The following is a 19,202-nucleotide window of genomic DNA, read 5'->3' as shown; positions in this document are numbered from 1 at the left end:
AAGTCATTCTGCACTCACCTCAGACTGCCTTCTATAGTTACCTAGCATTTTAAAATTGCACACTTTGATTCCACAGGTGAACTATGAGCTCTTTAAGGAGAGAGTTCATGTTTTACAATATGGGGGTACTTCTCAAAGCTAATGACAATGCTAGGCATATTATAAGAAAGCACTAAATACTTGTTGAATTAACTATTAAACATATATTAAAAATTCTTAGAACTATTATTTTTGGCTCTTTAACAAGAGACTTAAAATTTAACAAATCTACAGATTTCACGTAATCCTAATGGTTCCATATACATCCGAATAATTTAAAACTTACAAGGAACAGGAGGAAAAAACTCTTTAGGGCTTTCAGTCCCAAGTTACTTACCATTCTTCATCACTACATTGGACCACACATTGGCATTCAAGGCTTGAACAATTCGCTTTACTCCTGTAGATTCTGGGAAGTCATCTAATTAGGAAGATAAAAATATATATGTATTTTTATGCATGCACTTATACATACATACCTATATGTGTATATATATTGCCTAAGTCATATTTTTTAATAACTATAGCTCAATTATTTTGCTTAGTTACTTCACATTGTAACTTATGTAATAAGGAAGAAAATAAAGCAAATACAGAGTTTAGAGCTCCTGACAAGATAATAAAAACTAAAACAATTAAGGAAAACACACAATATAATGAGTTTATATAAGAACATCGTACTCATTGCCTCACCAGTGGCATCTTTTCATATTCTCCTGAAAATGTTAGTTTGCATTAATTACACAATCCTGGGAGAGTACTAGAGATACCAATCTTGCTTATTTATAGAGAACAAGTTTCCTGAAGGCAGGAATGGTTCTCTTAGTATGCTAAATAATCCTGTAAATGCCCTGTCTTCTGGGAATCATAAAATAATAATTATTGTTTATAACACATATCTAGAAAATAGAGAACAATTTCTTGATCAGAGAAAGATAGTTTAAGAGTGAGAAGTGAAATTACTAAATCCAGAGTGTTAGAGACAGGCAAAGTATCATTTAAAAAATCCCAACAATTTAGTTTAGTTATTGGTATTACCCTACTTCTAAAATTTAATTGGTACTCCTCTAAACAACAGGTGGTAACCCTAGTCGGCATACCAATAATAAGGTGGTATTCTTAGCTACATTGCAGGAATGAATGCATATAAAGGAAATGGAGATCCATCAGCAAATGAGTATTGTAAGACTGAAAGAAAAATGTCTCCTACAAGTTTACAGAGCACACTCCACATAGAACCTGTCTCCAGTGGCCTGGCCTGGCCTGGCTCTGGGTAGTTTACAAGAAGAGCGGAGTATTAGAAGTCAAAAGATCTGAATTTGAACCCAGGCTCTGCAACTTATTAGCTTTTGATCAAGGGCAAATCACTTACGTTATTCTTAAAAAAAAAAAATGTAGGCCTGACACCACTCCGCGCACATCTCCCCTAGAGGAAAGATGCATTATGCTGCCTATTATCTAATTATTGAAAGAATAACTAATACTTCAGATGATATAACCAGGAAGCAAAAATATAATCTGAAATAAAGAGCCAACAATAAGATCAAATTTAATACCAACAAGCATAAAGTCTCATATTGATGTTCGAATAATATATGCAAATAAGGGATGAGAATATATATGGCTTGGTAACTGTATTAAAAAAATTCTAACAAGGTTTTACTTATGTTACCAAAAGATGATATGCCAAAAATCTATCTCAAGATTAATACAAGAACATGTTCAGACAAGGAGCAAGAAGAAGTGTAAGGGTATAAAGGAACAGAAATTCCAAAATGAAAACAAATTTAAATAAAGGACTCAAACGTTGATTCTCTAGGACAATAGGAAGAAGAGAAAATTCCAGTGAGAGAAATAAGTGATTACACTCAGGCTCACATACACAACAGAGGGTGCAAGTTTTAGGGGACCTAGAAAAACATGGAAGAAGAAATTGTACTTGTTAATTTTCAATATCCTTAAAAATGTACAGGGAGAAAAACCAGCCTTTTTATTTCATTTTTGTTCTCTTCTCTGGCAGGGTTTTATTCCCAAAGGTAACATTTTGGAAAAATTCTAAGCAAGCCTTAATATAGAAAGACATTTCTTATTTTTAAAATAAGCTTTCATGTAATGATTACTTATAACCTATCCATGTACTTTAACTTGTATTGGTTACCCCTGCCTAGAATGTCTTTTGGAAAAACTGGCGTCTTCTCAATGCCACCTCCCTACTAGTCCTCTAAATACAATTCCAGTACATTTACAATTTCTTCTCCATGGAACAGGTGACATTTAAGAGTTCACGGTGCCCATTCATTCTTTGAAATGATCTCTTCTGTCTCTGAAGTACCACAGTACCAATATTTTTTTTATAATGCTTATAACATCCCACTTGGTAATTCGATTATTTATATTCATGTTTTATCTCTTGTACCAGGTTATAGGGTTTTGGGAGGCCAAAATGTGTCTTATCTTGGTACATCCCACAGCAGCTAGCATAGGTGAACTTGGAAGGAATAAAGATGAAAAAGAAAAATGAAAGAGGGTACAGGAAGAAGGGGGAGAAATAGAAGGTCCAGACTGTAGTAGAGGCACTTAAGTGCAGAGCTACCCCAAGAGGGCATCCTGGGTCTACTTTTGGTTTTAAATGTCCAAAAGACATACAAATAGAACTGACATACCTCTATGGTTTCTGAGAATTCAGTCTTAAGTTACTAAGAATTCAAAATAAGGAGCATAAACTTTACCTATTTATGAATATAAGTAGAACTCTTCATTTTGGGCCATGGAGAAAGGATAAGAGATTGGGGAAATGACAGATTTAAGGTAGAAATCCTCCAACTTTATCCATAAGAAAAACAACATCTCAAAAGTCCTAAAATGGGTAGTGAAACCATATAAATGGATTATTTGATTAATGTTAAGACCACATCAATAGGTTTCGCACAAATCTTTTCAAACGGCTAAGGGAAAAACATTGTTTTTTGAATTTCACTGTGATTCTTCTTCCCTGAATCAAATAATCTCATATCTGAATCCAAATGCCACGTTTTCTCCCGACATCAACACTTACCATCGTCCTCAGGCAACTCTTCCGGACTAAGTTCTACCAATTCAAAGCCATGTTTGATACACCATTCTTGAGCTTTTTGTCGGTTTACACCTAAAATAACATGCCAAAAAAAAAAAAAAAAAAAGCAAAAACAAAACTAAGTAAAAAAACAAAAATGAATATTGCTGCAATACTCTCCACAAATCTCAATGTGTTTCCATTAATGTCGATGTTATTTAAAGGCATCCAGAATAAAGTAATATAAAGAAAATAATTTCCTAAACCCAAAGTGTCAAGAAAGAAAAGAAAATGTTGCAAGATTCCAAAGAGAAATAGCTGAAAATATTTATGTAAAGTAATAAAGCAACATGAGAGGTACTCTTCTAAGTTAAGAAAACTAATGTACTCTGTTTATCAAGGAATGGCAAATATATGTGCCAACTACCGTCCCATCAAAGTATCTTACCATTTTCAGACACTCTATCACAGACCAAGATCATCACCTCAGGTAACCATCCTTCTACCAGTGGAAGCCACGTGGAGACACTATCAAGACCAGATTTCTAGAGGGAGGGAAAATAAACAAACAAAAATAGAAAAAGATACATTAGGAGAACACATAGAAAAGGCAGGGCGGGGGGGGGAAAAGAAAGCACAAGATAATTTCTTATTCAAGATTCCATGAAAAACAAAATCTTACTTGTGTGCTGTCAAAGTAAACCACAAATGCTTGGACAGACTCTGCAATCTCTGCAGTGATGAGAAACTTGTTTGGCACTACGCACAGATTGATATCCGCCGAATAGTATTTATTATCAATGGTCCAAGGATAAAATCTCACAGCATCGGTGGATGTCGCTTCCACAATAAGATCTTCTGTTCCAAGGATATCTTAATAAATGACACAATATTACCATGGAAAGTGCAAAACCAATATACATTGGTCAATTTTCTCAATAAGATACTAGATTAATATGGTAAGTCAGCTGATTCCCTTCATGCAAGGATTTCAAAGGATCTCACATTTATTAGAGTATTTTCTTCTCTGGTCATTTGATTGTAAAAGTAACAGTGACATAATTTAACTCACTGGCTTTTTTTCCTTAAGAACACAAAAAGTATTCTGACTAGATCAGACAGTAGTAAAGAACAAATAGTCATCTAACCAAATGCCCAGATAAAAGTGAGTAGAAGAGAAATGATGACAGCTGTTATTTATTTTATTGCTTATGTACTTCATGAAGATGGAAGATTATAAGAATCCTAAAGAATTTGTAACTATTTTGTATTTATTGAGTGTTAAAAGGAAGGTAGGATTAAGGCTAACCCATTAATAAAATGAAGAGCTACACATATTCCTTGCTGCAAAAGCTTACACATTAATTCAACTAATAAAATAAAAAGAATGTATACTGATAAATGACCCCCATTCCATTTATAATCAGCCTTGTTCAGATTTTCTGAAAGCCAACTCAAATTCTTCTTTGACAAAGATATTTCTGGGAAATTTTAAATGCATAATAGCCAAGCAAATTAAATGATTTAAAATACAACGAAATCTTTCAGAAACCCATGTGCAGCATGATATGACTAATGAAATTCTCACAGGAAAAGCTAGGTTAATGATAAACAAAAATATATGTAGTCATGGAACCAACGAAGCATTTTGCCTCCATAATGTCATAAAATGTTTAGAACTGGAAGAGACATTAGAAAGTGTTCTAACCTACACTCCCGTCTCTCATGCCCATACCCACAACCTCCATTTTATACAGATGTGGAAAATGAACTTAGAGGAGTAAAATGACATGCCACTAATTGGGTTATTATAAAAAATGTACAGCAAAATGGCCACAAACTCCTTTTCAATGCCTAATATGATGAATATGTAAAATATTTCTCAAACTCACAATTAGAAGACCAGTGAAAAGTAGAAATTAAATTTTAAATTCCAGAGCTGAGATTATGTATTTGGAACATTGCCATAGTTTTTTGCTCAACAAAAAGATATGGGGAAACTATGTAGTCCAAACAACTGCTAGGAATAATTAATAATATATAAAGCATGGATGTGTGTACATGCATTCTTTTCACTGGTAAACTTTCATCATGTTGTTATTAGGAGGAAATGAAAATGAAACTTCTTAAATAAAAAAATTAAATTTAAAATAAATTTAAGACTTTACTTGAGGCAGACTCTGAAGCTTCTAAAAAATTTTCACCGAAATCAGAATAATTATTCTTAACAGGTCTGTGCCAATACTGAAAATCTCAGTTTACCCAGTTTCTTTAAAAATGCAGTTCTGCTTAATTTCTACCTAAAATCATAATCTTAATTATCAATCAATTTCATAGCAACCAGCTGCAATGTCCCTCATGGAGTCTCATGACAAGTTCAGGTAGGAAATAAGCAGGAAGAACACATAAGTTATTAAAATCAAAGACTGTTTTCATCTAAATGTCTCACAGGAAAAAAACTCCTAGATCAAAGTCTATATTGCATTCAAAGCTAATACTCCAAACTCTAAGCAGGTGGCACAGCAATATGCCAATAAAAGCACATATGGAAGAAGACAAACTAAACCAAGGAGAGTAGCAAAAAATGTATAAACTGATTACTTTGAAAGGGTAGGAGGAACCACCATATGGATCCGTCTTCATTCATGGGTAATTTTTTAAAATTAAAAAAAAAAAAAAAAGACTTTTTTTTAAGGGGGAAGCAGAAAGAGCAAAATAATGAAATCATTTGTTAATGGGGAAAGTACAAGGAACATGGGGCTGGTTCTCCTACCAGTCCACAATCTGTTCTTGGTATTTCCTAAATGGGTTGTATTCCTAAAAACTGAAATAAAATTTGGGTTATGTTTTTTTTTCAAGACTGTGCCTTCAACTAATATTAAAAATAAAATCAATTAAAATGTCATATACTTAACTAATAGCAATTTAGAATATCTGGATCTATTAAGGATAGTTCATTTTATTAATCAATGTTTAGAATACAAACAAACCAATGAGTGTTACTCAGAGCACTTAAAATTTCAATTTTATAATACCTTTGATTTTCAAATGATTAAGATATTCACTTAACACATAGAAAGAAGCTATTTCTCTTTTCCCTAACCTAGATGACAACAGAACCAATAAATTGGGACAATGAATTTCACCTTTCAATGTTTTAGTAGCTGCATTTTTTTTATTCTTTGTGCTGCCTAAAACGATTTGATAACTCAATTTACTTATTTTTAACATTTTGTCTAATCATATACTTTCAGCAAGGCCGCATATTGACTTTATCACATCAGTGCCATATTACAACTTGAGAGAGAATAGAGAAGACTGTCTCATTCTAGTTTTTATCATAAATACAATGTAGTTTAATTTTAAAAATGTAAATGTCTATACTAATTTAGCTTTTCTTCCTCTTTTCTGTTTGATTTCAAATGTTTAACAAGTTTATTCTTTTCCAAATTAAAACAAAAATGACTCAAATGCTTATAAATATGGCTAAGAGTTTCTGGAGATCAGCCAGTATAATTCACTCATTTCACAGATGATAAAACTGAGAGCCAGAAAAAAGATGCCACATACCTAAAAGGAGCACAGCCTAAAACGGAATTCAGGTCACCAGCATTCTTACTACACTATGAAGCATTACACGTTATGATATACAGCATCTGAGCCAGATCAAACTCAAGTGTCTAATGGTCACAAGCCAAAACTAACCTATGGGCCTACAGTACCCTTTACCCTTTTATGAAAACCAAAAATAGTCAGAATGAGGGCACCATAATTCATGAGCCTGCAGCACAATTACCCATCAGAAAACTGTCCATGGGTTTTGGGTATTCATATGTCAAAAGTGAGTCATAATGTATAATGATCTTGTGTGGGGGGGGGGGGTGGGCAGGGGTGAGGGGGTTGCCAGACAAAATTCCTAGAAAAATCTGCAATGGCCTCTTTTCTTTGCCCTTCACTAAACTGAATTTGATGTAGTCAAAATGATGCACAAATAAAATCAAGAGCAGCTTCTCCCTCCTCCTGGTGCATGTCAGCCTGTCTCATTCACACTGTTGGCAGCCACCTGGTGGAGCTGTAATACATCATTTTTTTTTTTTTAACAAACGCTAGGTGATTAATTGCTGGGTCTGTTACTACAAACTTGGTTTCGCAGCTTAAAATAGTTAATTTATAGTGTTTTCAGATGAGAAGTTAAATGTTGACCCAGATCCGGTAGCAAGTATAAACCTTTCCCCCAGTTTTAAGTGCAAGTATAAATCTCTTTCCCTGTTTGAGAAACAGTTTTACATAGCCAACAATTCTCCAGCAACTCCTATTTACTTTCTCACTTCCTTGGTGAACTTATTTCCCCTAGAGTCCCACATGGCAAGTTAGTGAAAAGAAAAATTTGGAAGAGTTGAAGAAAGCTGTGTGCCAAGGAAGCATTTCGGTTCAGTAATCCAACAACTCCCTCTTCCACTGGCCCTGCTTTCCACTATTCCCCATCTATCCTAATGTTCCTTCCCTCAGAGGAAGTGTACATTTGGGAAGAAAGGAGGCAGCTAGCTTTCTATGGTTCAGGATAAGACTTGATACTCTCTTTAGCATAAATTAGGAAGCCAACTGAAGTTCCAAGGTGAATTCCCAAACCACCACAAATATTCATTTAGTTTCACACAAATATACTAAGACATACATGCACACATATATTGCCCCTACCTGCCCCCTTACCTATCCCATGCCAAAAAAGACAAAATTAAGTGCTTTCCAAACTAAGTGCATTGATAGTGTTTTGGTTTACTTAAATCTCCTTTAGTAGAATTAAGGACACTTTTAATATCAGTAGAACTAATATACACTTAGCCAATCATCACATTCTTTGTGAAGAAAAGTTGTCCAGTGGTTAAATCATATATTCCACGCCCTGAGGAAATAGCTGCCACTTCAAATCAAGATGATCCTTCCAGAAATCAGCACTCTTCTGAGAATGCAGTTGTTTTTATTCATTCTCTCACAGAACTGAACCTGCCTTTACAACTAGGTATCATAAGCTCAACCCCAGATACAAGTGTCTTTTACGGTATTCATTCTTCTGGGACCCAAAGTTCCTTTCCCTTCTCTTCGTCATGGCAGTACTAAGCAGACCAGAAAAGGCCAGGCTATAAAACAGAGAGCACAGACCTGGGGTCAGACAGACCAGCATCTGAATGCTGGCCTTCTATATGACCAAGAAAATAACTCTCATTGTCTCATTTCCTTACCTGCAAATGGGGACAAAAACACTTCCCAAAAGGCTTCTTGAAGATTAAGTGAAACAACACATAAGAAAGTACACACAGTAGGCCCTCAGTAAATGTTCATTTCCTCCTTCCCAGCTCAGTTTTTTGCACATGTGACAACACTATTGACAGCAGGATGGGTTAGAGATGCACTGAGGAGAGTAAGAAACATTAAGATTAGGAAATAATCATCTCCTTTAAGCTGTTCTGGCCCCACCCTTTTCAAAACATGCCTTCTCATATTTTTCTTTTCCATTGTTAAGGCATAAACTGAGACAGAAGAGAAAGCAATTAGGAAAATTATAGGAGGCAGCAGAGTCTGACATCTGTTGAAGGGAAAAGTAGCCATTTTAAAAGCAAAGAATTGAGCAAAATGTGATTTGGGAAAAAATATGAAAGCCAAAGTTTTCATTAACCTGCAAGGACAGGCAGAAAGAGACTTAAAAATTGTAAAGGTTCATATTGTTGCAACCAGTTATATAATTCCATAGCCCAATTTCCTGAGAATGTCAAACAAGGTGGGTGTTGCTCTGTCAAATACTTTGTAGCAGTTAATAACTAACAAGTTATTCCTCAAGTACTAGGAGTAGATGATACTGCTGCAATGGAGCCTGTGTGTCATTTAAAGATTAAAACTGTGCAGTGTTAAATTTGGGACTTTATACAGGCAAATGTCGGGAAATTCATATCTGTGATTCTCTGAGTAATCGCCCTGCAACCTCCTGGTGCAAGCACAATAGTTAAGTTTTGGGGGAGTCAAAAGTTATACATGGATTTTTGACTGTGCGCGCGCGCGCGGGGGCGGGGGGGGGCAGGGTCAGTGCTCCTAATCCCCACATTGTTCAAGGATCAACTGCATATGCAGAACTTGTTTCAGTCTATATGACAGATCAATTACTGGAGCAGTATTAAGTTGCTGAAGGAAGAATAACTGGATTGAGTTAAAGCAACATACCACTGCTTTAACAAGAATACAGCAATTCTGGTTTGTTTACAACACTTAATTACTTTTCCCTCACACACACCTTCTCTTTGGTCACACTCTAAATTCATCACATTTCCACGTGCTTTGGGGCTTTTTATATCACAGTGGAAAAGTTTTAAAAGTTGAAGCAGAGGAAATCCAACTCAGTCCTCCTCCTTTTCCTCAAGTTTACTTTTTCCCAATAGCCATCTGGAACTGGATACCACAGCTTCAACTTAAAATAATGGAGGGGGCCCGAGAAGTTACATGGTCTCTGCTCGCTCTTAGAAGACCTCACAATGCAGTGAAAGACAACACATGCACACACAAAACATAAAGCTGGCAGGAAGGAGAAAGAGAATATGGAGAAGTGTTTTAAGAGAGCTAAGGGGGAACCATCAGCCTTTAAGTTTTATGGACTGTATGCAAAGATCAATGGCACAAATGATGGATTAATTCCTACCCAAATTTGGGGGTGGGGTGGACTTCTTTGAATTTCATCACTGTTATCTGTTCAAAGTCATAGTTCTAGATATATATCTAAAGCAGTGATTCTTTATAGGGAGGTGATTTTGCTCCTCAGGGAACGTATATCAATATCTGGAGACATTTTTGGTTGTCTCCAAAAGTGGGGAGACTAGTGGGCAGAGGCCAAGAATACTGATGATAATCCTGCAATGCAGAGGACAGCCTGCACAACAAAGAATTACCCAGTCCAAAATGTCAACAGTGCTAAGGTTGAGAAACCCTACACAAGAACTTGTGAAGCTGACTTAGCTGTTCATGAAATAAAATAAAAGTTCTGGAATGTAAAGTTGGTTTTATTTTTCCTCATAGAACTGAAACTAGCCTTTACGGCCAGGCATCATAACCTCCCACCACATATATTAATGCCTTTCATTTGTATCTGATAAAACCTATCTCTCATAAAATATATCTCAAATGTCTTCTTTACTTATTTTAACCACAAAAACTATCCGGCAATTAATCTTAGATGCTTTGAAAATAATTTATGAATGGTGGTTTTCTGGAAGAAAGGATACAAAAGCCTAAAAAGAACAATTATGAGATAAAATATATTTATATTCAAAAGGTAATTTTTCAAAAACAAATCACCATCGAGAAATAAAACCTCACAAAAGATGTCAATGTCTACTCAGGAAAACAATAGTATCTGCAGCAGACGCTAACTTACTGTGAAAGAAGGTAAACCTGTCTAGATAAATTTCCCAAACAAAATAAGTTTCATGAAAATTTACTTTCTAGCCCCTGTATTCAAATATTGAAAATAAGTTTGATCCTTTGGAAAACATCACAAGCTAAGAGATCAAACATCCCAGTTTCCAACATCCTTCAAGAAGGATAAAATCATGATTGGGCAATATATGGTCAAAAGAACTTGGAAAAAAGAAAACACTGATAAATTGGACTTCATCATAATTAAAAACTTTTGCATTTCAAAACATACCATCAACAAAACCAAAAGACAAGCCACAGAATGGGTGGAAATATTTGCAAATTATATATGTGATAAGAGATTTGTATCCAGAATACTATATCTAAAGTTCTCTTACAACTCATTAAGACAAAAAGCCCAATTTAAAAATAGGCAAAATATTTGAATAGCCATTTCACCAAAGAAGATGTATAAATGGACTATATGCATGTGAAAAGATTCTCAACATAATTAGTTATTGAGGAAATGCAAATCAAAACCACAATGAGATATTACCTCATACCCACTAGAATGGCTAAAATAAAAAATACGAACAATAACAAGTGTTGAAAATGTGGACAAATTGGAACTCTCACACAATGCTGATGGGAATGTAAAATGGTACAGCTAGCTGCTCTGGAAAACAGTTTGGCAGTTTCTTAAAATAATACAATAGTTTCTTAGGATGCCCGTAACAGCATTATTCATAATAGCCAAAAAGTGGAAACAACCCAAATGTCTATTAACTGATGAACTGATAAATTGTAGTATATCTATATAATGGAATATGAAACACAATCGACATGGATGAATCTCAAAAACATTAAGCTAAGTAAAAGAAGCCAAACACAAGAGACCACATATTATATGATTTCTTCTATATAAAATATTCAAAAAAAGGCAAATTTGTGAAGATGGAAAGTACATTAGTGGCTGCCTAGAGCTGGGGGTGTGAATGGGGAGTGACTACAAACAGACACAAGGTTTCCTTCTAGGATAGAAATGGTCTACCCTTAAAACGGGTGGATTTTATGGTATCTAAATTATACTTCAATAAAGCGGCTAAAAAAATAGTGTAAGCTGGAAGATAACACCCTCATTTAACTTATGAACTAGGTGACTGAGGCAATGTTTGAGATACTTAGAATATTGATTGCAGATGTAAAGACACTCAGTAAATATCTGTGGAATGAAAAGGTTAACTTGCTTAAAGTCAGCGAGGAAGAGCGTAGCACTCAAGGCTCAATTCACATATTTTCCCCCACAAAAATCCTGAACAACTCCAGCAAAATTCAGACAGAATGGGAATTCTGTCAGCATTAACAGTACTCTGCATTACCAAATGAACATACATTTTCTTGCTCTGAGCATACTGATTTGACCCAAGCACAATAATACTTTTCCCCACCTCTGTGTACAACCAGCCTTCAGGTCTGTGTTGAAAATTAAACCCTAAATAGGTTATTTGTTACTGAACCTAAAATATAAAGGCTCTTTTAGAGTTTCACAACTATCCTGTCTTCAACTACATCAATCTTGCTTCCTGGATAAGTAATTATTAGAGATGTGTTTGTGGTATCTGTGTACACTTGCTCCAACATAAAGACAATGTCATATCCAGATTATTATTCTTGCCAGGCATATTTAAAACAAAATTATTTTCATACTTTAACTTTTAAAAAATGGTTTTACATCAGATTTCATTAGCTACTGAGTGTCATTATTTGTTGAGGAATTATAAAGGTCAAAAAGCAGCAAGTTGTTTAAACCAAATGACCAGTGCATACTTTGTAGGTGTTTTTACCTTTTCTATATAAAAACAAGCAGTTAGATGGCCCTGCAGTAAAGGTCTGAGTCTAGATATACTCAATCTTCCATGCTGATACAACAAATTTGTAACCCTAATGGTTTTGTGCAACATGGGCTGATTCTTAATACTCTTCCACTGGTGTTTCTCCTCCTACTCTCCACTCCTATTTACTGGAATGCCATTTATTAGGAAGACACACATCTGATAATCATTTAACTCATCAACGAAGGGATTAGTCTAAAACTTCAAGTTTTAGAACACAAAAAGTCAAATTCCCTACTCCACAAGTAAGCAAGTATATTGGGCATCAATAGAGGCATTTTAATTTATTATTAAATATATCATAGTTAATGTACGAAGGCTCCAACTACCATAAAAGAAAAAGTATAAGCTTATTATAAGCCAAAAAATTCTCATTTTAGTAGTAAAACCTTCTACTGTAATTTCTCATATCCCTAGCTCTACATTGAATACTTGAATTTTGACTCCTCAACTTTTGAGCTGAAAACCTAGAAAATCACAATTTCTTTGGGCTTTAATTTCACACAGACACAGACACACACACACACATATGCTTGCGCATGCACACTGGAAAACAATATGTGCTTTTTGAGTCCCTTTGGGTCTGGAGGGAATATGAACTTGTATTTAATATTTCCCTCCACCGTAGGTGATGACTTACCATTCTTCTTTTAATAAAGATAAAAATCTAAGCCTTCTTTTAATGTTAAATGAAAAAATTTAAATATACTGTCATAACTAAAAACAAACCAAAGTATCACCACTCCCATAACCAGTTGAAATCACTGACCACTTACTGAATCACTCTGTAGTGACAACTCTAGGCTCATTTGGTAGATCTTGATGGCCCAATCTTTCTTCCTTTGAAGAAAATAAATTCTTGGAGATATACAATCCAATCAAAGGCAGAGTCCTCCTACCACAACAAAATAAGCAACTTTGCTTAAGCAAAATTACTTACTTCCAGAATAAACTAAAGGCTCCACTTAGAATATCTCATAAAACAGCTACAGAAAAATACAAATTAAAGACCCAAGCTCTTATCCCTATTCCCTTGCTAGATAATGTTGGCTAAGCTGCGCAACAGTCCCCGTCTACGAAATAAGAATGTTTGCCCCAGTAAATTACTTTAAGATCCTTTTGTAAGTATAGGACTCTGACAGACCTAGAAACAAACTCTCAGTCTTGCAGAAGAATGAATGTTTCCCAAAGAAGCAATGTCATAAATGATGACTAGCTTTGCCTGTGTAATTATTTTAATACCTTATTTTAGGGTTAATCTTCTCTACCATTTCTCACACCAATGACACCTTAAATAGTTCTGATTGCTAAGGAATTCCAAAACATTTCATTCACATGCCCCATGCATACAAATTCTGAATGTGAATCTATGCTCCAGCACTTATTACTTGAACACTTTGGGCAAGTCAGTTAGTATTTTCAAGCCCTGAATTCTTCATTTATAAAATGGAGAGAACTGACTTTATAACTTCACAGCGAAATAAGAACCAAATTAAACAACATAAAAACATGTCCTGGAAGAGTACTGATATACATAGAAGTGCTTGATATAAGATCTCCAAATTCCCACATTTCATTAAAAGAATTTGGCTCCAAATGTTAAGATGTAGAACCTGAATGGCTTACAGTTGCCGAGTTGGCATAACGTACTTTAAAACCAAACAAGTCTCCAAGGACTTTTCTATCTAAAGTTCCTTCCAAGCAAGTAGAGTAAGAAGTTAAAACTTAGGTATCGACATTTTATTATTTTCACAGGTGAAGCACACACTTTCACTATATCCCTCTTGAGGGCAGGAATAGTACTTCAGTCATTATTTCAGTTACAGTAACTGGCACAGAGACTAGCTCTGTGCTTAATATATATCAGAATACAATTCTCCCGAATAAAAGTAAATGTTCATATAAGTGAAGTGGGAAGACGTCTGGCCTTGAAGTACAAACACCTGCTCTCACACCACATATAGCCTTGCACAAGTCCCTCAAGAGTCCTGAGCCTTCATTTTCCTTTAAACGTCTACACTGTAAGTCTGTAATGCCCCTTTTATCTGACGCCAGACATCCACCCAGAATACTGTAAATAAGATTCTTGAGTGACAAAATGAAGAGTTTCTCACAAAGTCCATGCATGCATTTTATCCATAGTAGAGGGCTATGGATTTTTATTTAATGTATATTTTTAACAAACTTGCTTATTTGGTTATGAAATATTTTCCATTGTTGACTGGCTAAAAGCAGTAAAATGGACCAAATGTCAAAGGAAAGAGAAACCAGAGAACCCATAAAAGCTCCTCTTCCTGATGCATGGAATGAAACCCTTCCCAAAAAAGATCAGATTTCAATTCAAAATCATACTATGGCCTAATACCACTGAACACTTGACAAAAGTCACTTATTAAGGTAGTCTCCATCTCTTATGCCAAAATTAGACTCAATTTGTAATTAATTTGATTCAATCTTTAATTATGGTAAAACGTAATGAATGCTCAGCAAATGCTGCATTCCACTACCATTACCATGAGCCTACTCATTAACCTGGAAAAGATAAAGTTCTTTTACAGTTCACTTTTTCCTACTCAAGTAATCAGTTCACTATTTGCTCTTATTTTTCACTATATAACATTAATGGAATCATAAAGGAAAGGTCATCTAATTTTAAAGAACAAAAAAGCTGGCTTTTGAGTTATCAAAGAGGTATTTTTACATATAAAGTGGATCATTTTATGGAATTAATTTTCTCACAATGATGCCATTATACTTTGAAGAAAAACAGTATTACTATGGGCCAACTCTATGTAACATATAGCCTTACCGCTAACATGTTTCAGATAATTAACACATATTTTATGTTACTTGTATTATATACTGTATTCTTACAATAAAGCTAGAGAAAAAAATGTTAAGAAAATCATAAGGAAGAGAAAATACATTTATAGTATTTATTGAAAAAAAAATCCACATATAACTAAACCCAGGCAGTTCAAACCCGTGTTGTTCAAGGGTCAACTTTGAACAACTTTGTTGTTCAAGGGTAATTCTTTTGGAAAGTTAAATACGCCAAAAATCTTAAGCAAATTCTGATACGTTCACTAGATGTAATAAATGATGGAAACCAATTTATTATGTTAAATAAAAAATATCAGAACAAAAATTACATATAAAGTGTTATATATAAACTATATTTTATGTAAATATACGTATTATACAAATTTGAATGTGCCAGTCTCTGAGTTAAGCGCAACAATCCTGAGAAAATTATCACCATTTTACAGATAAGAAACTGGAGAGCAAAGGTTAATTGTGCTTAACTTTCAACTGAGAACAGTGCTCTGACTCGAGGCCACACGTTAAAAACAGGAGTCCTGAGTTATGATCAACTTTCCAGAATCCTTTAGTAGAAGTGCCTACCACCCAGTCCTATGCCCTCTTTAGTACACTGGTCTCCTCGCCTACGGTTTCTTTTCAGAATTACTTAGTTTGTTGGTCATTATGAAGGTCCAGAGGCAACGGGACTAGGCACAGTAATACTAACGTTGGTGGAGAGCCTACGTCTCAGTAGAGAAGCAAGGCAGTGAATTAACTGGAGTGGCGGGGAGAAGGCTAACAAGTCTTATAATATATACATTAAAGTAGTCAAGGGGAAACAAACTATCTCAGAAGCAGGGATAGCAACAAAAATCTAAATTCCTGCACTTACACTCGCGTAACTCCGTACAATTTCGAGACTGCCTTCGGAGGATTCCCGCAAAAACCTGTGGACTGGGCGGGACAGGGATTACTCTTACTTTACCGAAAAAGCAGGAAGAACTGCAACAGTGGCCCAAGAAGACAGAAAAGGAACGAGTGTGAAAGCTAGTGCAAACACCTGCGTGGACAGGGCACCTTCATCGAATCTGAGGGGCACACAAGGGGCCTTAGGCCCGCGGCGGGGACTAAGGCCCAGAGGGAAGCCGCGGTGCTGAGGCTGTCGCCCGCCGGAGTTCGAGAAGCTGGGTGGTCGGTCCAGGAGCCTAGCTACTTACGTTGGACCAGCCGGTCTCCGGTGAAGGTGGAGGAGCAGCTGGTGATTAGAGCACAGGGGATGCCCGCAGCCATAACGACGCTCGTGAGCCGGTTCCGTCAGGAAGCCGCTTCCGCCTTGGGCTGCACCACGGCTGCCGACGCGCAGGGGGGATGAGCCAGGAAGGGAGCGTTCTCGGAATGGCCGGGCTACCCTGACTCCTCCCTCACCCCCTCTTCCGCTCCCGGCGTAGGACAGGCCGGGCCGCGTGTGGTGTTGCCATGGGGACCAGCTCCCTCCGCAGGAGGTTTCTGCTCCTGCACACCCGGACTCTGGGAGGAGATAGCCCTCCCAGGTCCTAGCCATGGCTCAGGGTACAGAAAACTACGACCCAATCGGAACCATCTTAATCCAGGTGGGGAACTGGGCCCCGCCAGGCTCTGCCTAGCTAAGACTCTTCTGAACGAGCCCAGCAGTGCCGCCCCCAAACTGCCTCCAGAGAGCTGCCAAATATGCCAACCCTCACCTGGCTCATGAGCCTACCACACTTCCAGTGCCCATGCCCTGGACGTTGCGTGCCAGGAGCATGATCATGCTGCCTCTGTTAAAACTTCAAGACCACCTCACCCCATAACCTTTACTTTGGAACACTCCACTGTACATTGAGGCACTATTTTAAAACATTAGGTTCTGAGACACTTAAAACCAAGATATAGGGGAGTGGGAATGATACAGACATGTTGGGGAGGTGGTGTGAACTGCTTTTCTTAAGCACCCAGTTTTTTGGATCTAAAACTCCCTTGCAGATAAGTCCTGGGCATGTAGTGTATGGCATGGTGACTATAATTAATAATGCTGTATTATATATTTGAAAGTTGCCAAGAGTAAATCTTAACTGCTCATTACAAGAAAAAAATAACTGTGTGGTGATGGATGTTAACTAGATCTAATGTGATTATTTTCCAATACATACAAATATGAAATTATGTTGTACACCTGAAACTAGTATGTTATGTCAATTATCTCACTAAAAGAAAAGCACCTTGCTTGGGAAAACACATATAGGAAAATATATTAATGGTAATTTGGGTTGCAAATGAAGTTAAAGTTTTGAATATAAAAATATGACAAATTTAAAAAGCAGGGGAATAATTTTTTCTAATCTGAAGGGGGAAATATCCAGAAAGTCTTAACTTCTCCAATATAACACAGTTTGTAACGGTTCCACTAAGATTTTTCTGAACTAGTAAAACCATTTTTTTCCCACATTTACCTATTGTAGTTTAAAAATGTTTCTACATATATCATCACTTTTAACTCGTATATTTAGTTCCATATGACTATAATTTGCCTAAGGTCACTCTGTTAGGACTCTCACTCAAATCTACAATGGCCAAAGCCTCCAAGCAAAGACACTCCTACCAAGCAGGACATTTTAGATTAGAGATCACCTCCCTGTATCTAAGGGCAAAGGCCAGACCTCTCTTTAGATAAGGTTAATTAGTCACTACACACCCCCTTCCAAATCCAGGGCCCATTTTACAGACTCCAAACAATTGGAACACTAATGGAGCCTCTTATCCAGAAACAGTCAGTTCTTCCCCACAGTATACTTTATTTGACTACAGAAACAATTAAGTTTCTCTTTAGTGTCTCAATTTCTCCAGACCTGGGACAACTCTAAAAAAGAGACCAGATTCTGGGGAGAATTCTCATGCCTAATTTCACACTTTCCCTTGAGATAATTCTTCTTCCTAGGGCTGCTCCCCTTGTGGTTTGGAATAGTGTAGAAAAATGTATTGACTGAAAAGGCAGAAGCGTTTTCACTTCAGAGTGGGATTCAAAAGTAGCTGTTTGATTGATCTAGAATACAACATTACACTATCAATGTCTGTTGTCAAATTGTAAAATAGAACAGAAGAGCTAAGAACAGTCATAACCATGCTGATTCGCACCCCTACTTGCTTAAGGAATTATTTTAAGTAGAGGCTGTGTAGAGAGAGAGCCCCCATGTTAATCTGATTATTGAGGCCGATCTCTAGATACAATGTAAAATTCTCCCCAGTAATATATAGAATATGTATAACGAGGAAAATGTGGAAGACCTTTCCTACTTCCCACTGAGTCCTGAGTATTTGTGAGCATACAGCACCATTTTCAGACATGTAACGTGGATTCTACTTCTGCCTGGGGCTGTGATTTCTTTCCTTCAAACAGGCTACCAATAAACAGTACCTCTAGTGGAAAGAACACTTGATTGGGAGTCAGAACACTGAGGTCCGACCCTAGCAATCACATTTTTCTAGGTAGGTAACTTTGGGCTAGTCAATTCCCCTTCCAGGCCTCAGTTTTCTCTTCTGTAGGAAATATAGCTTAGTTTAGATCCCTCTCTAAATAAATCGATTAAATTTCTCCAAAGCTATATAATTTCTCTTTATTGTAGACTTCCTTCACCATTAGCGTAGGCAGTCAAATTGTTTCTGTCAACATTATATATGTGTGTGTGTGTGTGTGTGTGTGTGTGTGTGTGTGTGTATGTATGTATGTGTGTATATATATATATAGAGAGAGAGAGAGAGAGAGAGAGAGAGACTGAGAGAGTCTGTGTCTCAATCAGATACATTAAGCAACTCTTTAGACCAGTTCTCAAAATGTGATCTAAGGACCAGCATCATCAGCACCAATTGAGAACTTGTGAGAAATGCAAATTCTCAGCCCCCACTCCAGATCTGCTAAATCAGAAGTTCTGGGAATGGGGCAAAGCGATCTATTTTTCACAAGCCTTTCAGACAACTCTGATGAATGCTCAAGTTTGAGAGTTACT

The 19,202-nt window shown here is 36.4% G+C and overlaps 2 protein-coding genes across 10 annotated transcripts in view; one reads left to right on the top strand and one right to left on the bottom strand.

Moving 5' to 3' along the window:
* Positions 1 to 16,556, bottom strand: part of AAGAB (alpha and gamma adaptin binding protein) — a 49,202-nt gene extending 32,646 nt beyond the window's left edge. For 8 of the 9 annotated variants that reach the window (XR_897420.2, XR_002778994.1, XR_002778993.1 and 5 more), the window contains exons 1-5: positions 16,401 to 16,556; positions 3,774 to 3,964; positions 3,540 to 3,636; positions 3,095 to 3,184; positions 377 to 460 (exon numbers count right to left, since the gene is read on the bottom strand). Coding sequence is in view for 6 of the 9 variants with exons in the window: in XM_011385963.2 (XP_011384265.1) it covers positions 377 to 460; positions 3,095 to 3,184; positions 3,540 to 3,636; positions 3,774 to 3,964; positions 16,401 to 16,473 (535 nt within the window). In the remaining 3 variants the exon portion in view is untranslated. Of the gene's footprint in view, positions 1 to 376; positions 461 to 3,094; positions 3,185 to 3,539; positions 3,637 to 3,773; positions 3,965 to 8,331; positions 8,502 to 16,400 lie in introns of all 9 variants that reach the window. The other variant, XM_023527280.1, reaches the window with a different exon arrangement.
* Positions 16,557 to 16,742: 186 nt separating this feature from the next.
* Positions 16,743 to 19,202, top strand: part of LOC105309737 (IQ domain-containing protein H-like) — a 36,432-nt gene continuing 33,972 nt past the window's right edge. The window contains exon 1 of the mRNA XM_011385936.1: positions 16,743 to 16,793. Coding sequence (XP_011384238.1) covers positions 16,743 to 16,793 — 51 coding nt within the window. The remainder of the gene's footprint in view (positions 16,794 to 19,202) is intronic.

This window comes from Pteropus vampyrus, unplaced genomic scaffold (assembly GCF_000151845.1).
Source record: "Pteropus vampyrus isolate Shadow unplaced genomic scaffold, Pvam_2.0 Scaffold15, whole genome shotgun sequence".
NCBI classification, from domain to species: Eukaryota; Metazoa; Chordata; class Mammalia; order Chiroptera; family Pteropodidae; genus Pteropus; species Pteropus vampyrus.
The sequence above is the reverse complement of the archived record's forward strand: the minus strand, read 5'-3'. Positions and strand labels throughout refer to the sequence as shown.